At 38.5% G+C, this 8,243-nt stretch overlaps 2 protein-coding genes across 3 annotated transcripts in view; one reads left to right on the forward strand and one right to left on the reverse strand.

Annotated features, from left to right (window-relative positions):
* Positions 1-8,243, reverse strand: part of LOC113678045 (replication factor C subunit 1-like) — a 249,540-nt gene that overhangs the window by 206,343 nt on the left and 34,954 nt on the right. The gene's annotated exons all lie outside the window — the stretch shown is intronic.
* On the forward strand, positions 1,520-5,760 carry LOC149051601 (uncharacterized). Its single transcript, XM_089184591.1, has 4 exons — positions 1,520-2,016; positions 2,704-2,818; positions 4,288-4,806; positions 5,384-5,760. Exons 1-4 carry the CDS (start codon positions 1,855-1,857, stop codon positions 5,731-5,733), a joined length of 1,146 nt encoding a protein of 381 aa, XP_089040717.1. The 5' UTR covers positions 1,520-1,854; the 3' UTR covers positions 5,734-5,760.

Genomic DNA, 8,243 nt, shown 5'->3' on the forward strand with positions numbered 1-8,243 from the left:
ATTTTATAACACTCCACATCACGTATTCAGCCCTGCGGAGTGGTTCTCTTTCTCGCGCTCGCGGCGTGAATTGGTCATAGTTAACTCAAAGATTATTATTAGCCTCAATAGGCTTTTCAACAATTTTGAAGAGGTCTGGAAGGCTTTAAGGATGCGAAAAGCACACGCAAGTTTGAAGTTGTGTTGTGGACAAGCTCTTAATGAAACTGAGAATTTCAAGTTACCTGGCTTGGGTTTCCTGGTTTCGGAGGAAAATTCATTAAAAAAAAATCCAAAACAAAACTAAAGCAAGCTATAAAGTTGACTTTTCTGCTTTTTTTTTTTTTCGCTGTAGGGATTGTTGCAAGGTGGGAAATTCGGGAATAACGAACTTATTAAGGAACCATTTGTGTTTGAAATATTTTAGGAAATATACCACTCTGAATCAAAAACTGAGATGAATGTCTTTCACAGCCAGTCAGAATATGCATGTGTCCAGACCAATACAAATATATAAATCAAATAAAGTAAGAAGGTCTGTTCAGTGAAAAGTTTATATATTTTTTTACCAAAACAAAGGCCGAAAACAGAAGCTATGGAGTATTTCGTGACAGTTTGCTAACGTGACCTTGGCATGTAACCGATTTCCGGGTAAGCAGAGGTCATAAGACCTTGTGATGGCTTGAAATCGTAACTAAACGAATTCAGAATCGAAGTCAACGATTTCGAATGCATTTTAATTCTGCTTTTTCCCCCTGAAGAAACTATTTTAAAATTGTGGTAACGGAGTTTCGTCAAGCGATGACAGCTTCAGTTCGAAGTTGCGATCTCAATGATTTCACTGGTACCAAAGTGGCTAAACAAACGTTTTTCAGTCGTCATATAAAAAGTTATTTACGGCTCTTACCAACACGGCTGAAAGCTAGAAATAACATTTTCACTCTAAAAACACATTATAAGCAACAGTAAGTAGTCCTTTTACACTAAACTTTGCGTTTAGTATGAATTCATTCAGCGGGCCGTCTAATTTGCATAAATTTGATTAACTTAAATTCTCAAATTGCTTACTCCAGTGTTAGAGCTGCATTTAATTTCTAGAGCTAAAACGTTGCCGTAATTTACTTCAATAGCCAAGGCTTTATTCTACATGGGTTTTACTAGGAAGCGACATATACCAGAGGGCTTTTACAACAGTTAAAGTTCGCTTTCATTTTCTAACATTTCAAGAGACACAAATATGACCTTTTTAAACTTGTCGATTGCAAATGTTAAAAACTTCTTTCTTCAAATTTTTCTTTTAGGATTTTAAAGATTAAGAACGAAATAATACTCGGCTGAAGTTTCGATGTTAGGGATTGTTTTTTATGCGTTCACCGTTTTCTCGAAGTTGCGGTCGGATTCTGTTGTTTGCGCGAAAAGACAGCAATAAATCGATTTTTCAAACTTTTTGTTATTTCTCCCGTACAATGAATCGCTTGAACCCAAAACTATTTTTTCTTGAATTAGGTCACTAAAAGGGATGTTTTGGCAAAAGAAAAAAATTCCAATTTTTTACGAGTGTCTTGCGATTTTCGATTTTCTCGGAAAATGGCTCTTAATACAATACTACTTGCAGCATCAATATTCAAGATTAAAGTAACAAAGAAACTAAGAGATTTTTAGGGCAATAACATATCTTTTTCTTACCTCGCATGATCATGCAGGTTTTCTTAGAGAATCCTTAAGATTTTGCTTTCAAATTTATCATCAGGTATTTGTCGACGTCTGAAGTTTACTACAACAGTTGATGGATATGCTCTCAAAGGTCATGTGATCAAGAATATCTCCTTCAAAGCTGCTATTCATCTGCACAGTCATTGTAAAAACCTATGTATAATGGAGGATACCTGTGTATCTATCAATATAGGTCTCTTAAAAGGCAGATTTCTTTGCCAGCTGAGTAACTCTGACCACATAAAAGATCTAGGAGATCTTGAGAATGAGGAAGGATTCACGTATAGAGGCAGAGAGGGGAGCAACCCGCTCAATAACACAAAGGTAAGCAAATTTATATCAAATTCAGACGATCAGGTCTGCTAGTGGTCGATGCCAGGATCTGTTCGCGTACAGGAGCAGAAATGACTTCATGTTGCTGTGATCTGTCAGAGTACAGGCGCAGCACTGAAGTCACGTTTCTATGCGTCGTTAAAGCGAAAAGAAAACATTTTAAAAGCCATGCAGTTTGAAGTCAGTTCTTTATTCTCCTTGCCGGTAAACTGTTATCAAAAAACAAAACTAGGAAAAGAGGCCCGAAAGTGAAGCATTAAAGAAAAAACCCTTTCTTCTCTCTTTGCCAACATAATTTAAGATAATGGACAGTTTTGGAAATCCAATCTTAATTGGAAGACAACAAGGCAATGACAATTGAGAAGAGCCAAGAAATTTAGCAATATTAAAGAGGGGGTGAATACAGATTTCATTTGGAAAAATTTAATGAAAAATTGATAAAATTGAAAAAAAATACATAGAAAAATTTGATGCAATATCATTGTTTTTTCATCAGTATATTACATCACAGCATTAAGATGGAGATCACCTTTTTTCAGCGTGTAGCCATGATTATAGTACTCAGTCATTTTCTTCTTTATAAGCACTTCTATCGAAATCTAATAGAACAACCTAAATCAAAAAGAAAATATGTTTATGATTAAAGTTGATTAAGCTATACTTTTGGTTTGGTTTCAGAGCGCGTGCCACACCAGTCCGTGTCTAAATGGAGGCACATGCCAACCTGGAATAATGGTTATGGACTATACATGTGTCTGTCAATCTGGCTTTAAGGGAAAAGGATGTGAAAAAGGTAAAAGTTACGTCAGTTATGATAAGTAGCAAAAGTAGTTCGCACGCCTCCGGATCCCCACCCCCTCCCCAGCACCCATTTGTCGGTGTCCGACAACCCTCCGATCAACAGAAATCATGTAATTCATCTGAAAAAAAGAAACATGAAAGCCTACTTCTCCCTCCAAACAATATTGCCTAGAATCGGTGAGCAGTTTGATAACATCAATGAAATGGGGGGAAGGAGAGAGAAATGAAATTTACAGAAAAAATTCAAAATGTAATAGAGCGTACCATTTCTTGTAGTTAAATATTGCTGACATTGTGTATTTTTATTGAAGCATCGCGACGACTTATAATCAATTCTCGTGAAGTAATCATTAATTTTAATTAGTCGGTTGTTATTGATGCAAGCGAGCCCGTTGTAACATTTAACAATGAACACGAGAAAATTACGCGCTTATGATTGGCTAAAAACGAGTACATTCTCATTTAACACGAGTGCAAATTATAAATAGCGTCGTCTATCTTACCTTTTTCTGATGCTTTTTTCATGTACTTCATTACCAAGTAATAACATGATTTCTCTTGCAACTTGGTGTACTAAGCACTTGTAAATTTTTCAAAGACTACAAATTATACCCGCCCTAAGGGCTCGTGCACATCTGTTGTCATTGAAAATTTTTATTCCTGTTTATCAACACCAAAATGCAATCGAAATCATGTTACTACCTATACGTATAAAAAGGTCAAAATCTGTTTTTTTTATTTGCTTATAACATCAGTAGCTTACTGTAACGATAAAGTTTAGATCATAAAAAGGGAGTATAGTTTCTTTTCAATATATTCTTAAAATACCAAAACTACTTCGCTAGTAAAGTACTCAATTTGCTTAGTATTAGAGTGGCTTTTCCTTTATCATAAAAATCTTGTCAATGGTTTTTGTGATGTGTTATGACCATAGAAACCAAAAGGCTGTTTTTATTTTCTGGCTTGAAGGCTCCGTTTCCTTCCTGGTCTTGTCCCAATCTCACCCCCTCAAGTTTTAACACAGTGAGAGAGGTCTTAGTAAAATCTAACCCTTGGTAACTGACATCTAGGTTTCCTCACTCAAGATTGGTTTTGTATAGGTAATAACATGATTTCGAATGCAATTTAGTGTTAATAAGCACGAGTAATTTTTTCGAAAGACAACAAAATTGCACGAGCGCGTAGGGCAAATGCAGTTTGTTATCTTTGAAAAATTCCAAAGCGCTTAGTACACCAAACTGCAAGAGAAATCATATCATTACTTGTTAGTAATGTGTGCGACAAAACATCGCAGAAAATCGAGATAGACGAAATGTTTGCAATTTATACTCATGTTACAGCTTTGCACTCGAGTTTCAACTTTGCACTCGCGTTACATGAGAATGCATTCGTTTTTAGCCAATAAGAAGCACGTAATTTTTTTCATGTACATTATTGGATCAGTTATTCTGCATATTTCAGGGTTGAACGCCGTATTTACAAACCTGAACAGAACAGGACGCACTGGTCCCAAATCACTTGACAATCATTACGCAGGTCAGGACCACGATGGACAAGTTTCTTTGTCGAGAGGTATTCAACTCTGGACTGTGCCTTATTCTGGTCACTACAGAATAGAAGCAATTGGAGCCACAGGTGGTTACAATGAGCAGCACGACGGCATATACGCCGAGTATCGAGGAAGAGGTGCAAGAATAAGCGGGACTTTTGTATTGATTAATGGAGAAATCATTCAAATTCTCGTTGGCCAGGAGGGGGGCAAGAGTGAACGCACAAGTAGTGGAAGGGGTGGATCTTTTGTAGTCAAAGAAACAAACGAATGCTTGGTAATTGCTGGAGGAGGTGGTGGTGTAATCGACCCGCAATCAAGACATGCAGGATGTGATGCCAGTGCAAACACAACGGGGAATCCTGGCTATAGATCATGGTCGGGGGGGAGCAATGGACATGGTTCCCAGACGGTTGATGATTGTAAAGCAGGTCAGGGTCTATATTATAAATAAAATATGACGATAAGTAATGGTAATGGAACTGAGTGGAGTCCAATTCGGTCTGTAATCATACGAGTGATAACAAAGTCGGACGACTGGCAGCGGGAGTCTGTTTTGTTTATCAGGATTTATTAATCAAAGATTACAATTACCGAGAAAAGAAGAATGGCCAAGTTATGAAAGACAAAGAACATTTGTCTGTACACGGATTCTATGGTTGTTGAGTTCAAGATTGTGATTGGTTGATTTTAATTACAGCTTTGAATATGATTGGCCTATTGAACTGTCCAATACTAACAACTTGGCAAGTGAATTAGTGGAAAGTAGGAAATTATCAAACCAATCACAATCGAGGAAATTGTTATCTTAATGATAACAAGGGGAACACTACGATTAAAAAATATGTAGTTATAATTATCGTTAGAATTTTATCCGAGGATGCTTCCAACTGAACATTTCACTTTAGCTGTTGTTAGTCTGAAATCGTGATTATTTACACCAAATTGAATCCGAACTTATTTGACTACCTATACCTATATGACTGATATTTATTATTTGATGTTCAGGTGGCGGTGGCGGAGGTTTTTACTCGGATGGAAGGAGTGGACTGGAATATGGAGGAGTATTAGGAAATGGCAGCGAAGGTGGTAAGGCTTTTCTCAACGGAGGGAAAGGGGGCAGGGCCGCAATGCCTATTATGTTCGGCGGCTTTGGTGGCGGTGGTGGAGGTACACACTATAAAGGGGGTGCAGGCGGTGGAGGGGAGTACTCTGGAGGAAGCAGTGGGGCTGGTGTAAGCGATTCCTGTGGGCGTGGAGGTGGATCGTTTAACTCGGGAAGAGATCAGCAGAATGAATGTTGTTACAACTCAGATGGGCATGGTCAGGTGACCGTAACATTGCTGAAAGGAAACTAGCAGTTTACCGTATTAGGGCAACGGAACGTACAAGATATGCTACGATATTAAGTTAAAGAACAGGCAAAAAATACGGACAGTTTCTGTTTTCCCTCGCCCTACACGGGGATTGGAAAATATTCACGCGTATTATTCGTGAAACCATCGAATAAGTTATAATTATTGACCACTAACGTAAAGAACGTAGAGATGAATCATTAATGGCGATTAATTTCAATGAAATGCGGCTACGGCCTTAGGAAGACCGCACATATCACTGATTTGAATAGAAAAGAGAGATAATTCAAAGTTGTAATGGTGTGTGTAGAGATTTCATATGTTTGATCACATATTTGAATAAAAATTTCCTTTACTCGAGCCCTTCGGCTGCTGCCCTTTTTAATTACATGCGAAGGTAAACTTTAACCTCAGAACGTGTAATACTGATGCCTTATTAAAAAAAAGAATAACAGGGAGGCAACGCCAAGGAAGACATCGCTTGGAATTTTCATCTTCCTTTATAAGTTTGCAAATGGCTGGACGTGTTTACCGTCTCTTGAGGCGCCCACCTCAATTCGGTCAAACGTGTGGGAGCAGCCATGAGTTAAACATGGAAAACATGAATCATTTAACGTCGGGGTTAAAGTTCTCAGACCATGCAAATTTTTGATGATTTCAACATGTTGTTTTGCACAGGACGGCTAAGAGACATATAAAGTTTTAAAACACACGCGCAGAGGCATTTTTCTGCCCATTAGATATTTTGTTTTGTCACTTCCTCGTTATCGTCCCAATTGTGGTTTGACTTAGTTCCTTTTATTATGACTAATTAAGAACCAATTATTTTCCGTCCGGCCCGACCGACCTCAGTTAGTAATTACATACATTATAATTTTTCAGAGGTTGTCGAAAAGTGCCACGACGGCTATTAAACTTGACGACCAGTTTTGTCGATGATGTTTTCGCTGTTGTTCCGTAATTTATGGTTGATAAACATATCCTATAAGACATTTTGTGTGTAACATTGCAAAGTATTTTTACAAATTGTGCTGTATATTTACAATCCCGCAGGGCGAGTCAAAATAAAAATAACAAGTAGATATACACAGCGATATCACACACCAATCCGTCTACTAAGTTACCGTAAAGGGTAAAAAAGCTGACGTTTCGAGCGTTAGCCCTTCGTCCGAGCGATTAGAGGAATTGTGGGTTGTGTGTGGATTTATATGTAGAAAGTGGAGCTACGCCATTGGTGGGAATATGGTGACGAGAAAACAGGAATAAAGTAGTTGAATGAAAAGCGCTCGTTGATTCCGTGGGGATTAAGGGTGCCGATTTGGAATATAAATTTTTGTTCTAGTGTTTTGCGGCTTTCCGAACTGCCTAGATGTAAGGAAAGGCCGCAAACTGCCATATGCTGTTTAGAATGATAAGGAAGACTAAAGTGTCTAGCGACTGGTTTGGATGCGTCCTTGTCATTTCTTTCCACACCGCGAAGGTGTTCTCGGAATCGGTCACCCAGTCGTCTTCCTGTTTCGCCGATGTATAACTTATTGCAATAAGTGCAAGTTATGCAGTAAATAACATTGGCGGAGGTACACGTAAAGTGATCAATGATCTTAAAGGATCTTTTGGGTCCCGATATTTTCTCTACGTTATGAATGAAAGGACAAGTTTTGCATCGTGAGCGAGCGCATTTAAAAGTTCCAGATTGGTGATTGGTTTGAAATGAAATCCTGACTAAAAAGTTGCCTATGTTTTTGTCACGTTTGAATGAAATAAGTGGGGGTTGCGAAAAGATAGTGCCAGTCTCTGAATCGTTTTGGAGTAATTTAAAATTTTTAAGAATGATAGATTTAACTGCGTGGTTGTGAGGGTGGAATGTAAGAGTAAATGGAATGCGGTCAGTGTTCTCCTTCTCGGCCGTTTGTAGTGCTGCCTGTCGATCGATTTGTTGGGCACGGTGGTAGCCCGCTTGAACGACAGAAACAGGATAGCCGCGTTTATCGAAAAACTGGCACATTGCCTCTGATTTTTCGGAAAAATCAGAGTCGTCACTACATAAACGACGAAGTCTGAGAAACTGTGAAAAAGGTATGGAGTTCTTGACGTGTGATGGATGTGAGGATGAATACAACAAGTAACTATGTGAATCTGTAGGTTTGTAGTAAACACTAGTACATAAGCCGTTGCCTTCAATTGAAATTCGGTGGTAACTATTACAAACAAACTAATGGCGTGGCCATGGGTACTAAAATGGGACCCAGCTACGCCAATCTTTTTGTAGGTTTTATCGAACATCAATTTTTTAGCCAATACCACGGCCCAAAACCTCAACTCTACGGCCGCTACATTGACGATTGCATCGGCGCTACCTCCTCTACCAAAGAGGAGCTCACTCAATTTATAACCGCCGTCAATTCCTTTCATCCGGCTCTTAAATATACCTGAGAAATTTCCGACACTTCTTTGGCTTTTCTAGACCATTTTCTTGGTCAACTGATATCGGTGGATTTCAGAGAGAATTCTAC

The sequence above is a fragment of the Pocillopora damicornis genome, chromosome 1, assembly GCF_964200805.1.
Source record: "Pocillopora damicornis chromosome 1, jaPocDami1.2, whole genome shotgun sequence".
NCBI lineage: Eukaryota > Metazoa > Cnidaria > Anthozoa > Scleractinia > Pocilloporidae > Pocillopora > Pocillopora damicornis.

Excerpts from the sequence above, each read along its gene's own strand:
- LOC149051601 (XM_089184591.1), top strand. The coding sequence starts at position 1,855 with ATGGAGGATACCTGTGTATCTATCAATATAGGTCTCTTAAAAGGCAGA. Across the intron at positions 2,017-2,703 it reads ACCCGCTCAATAACACAAAG|AGCGCGTGCCACACCAGTCC; the intron begins GTAAGCAAATTT and ends GTTTGGTTTCAG. Across the intron at positions 4,807-5,383 it reads GGTTGATGATTGTAAAGCAG|GTGGCGGTGGCGGAGGTTTT; the intron begins GTCAGGGTCTAT and ends TTTGATGTTCAG.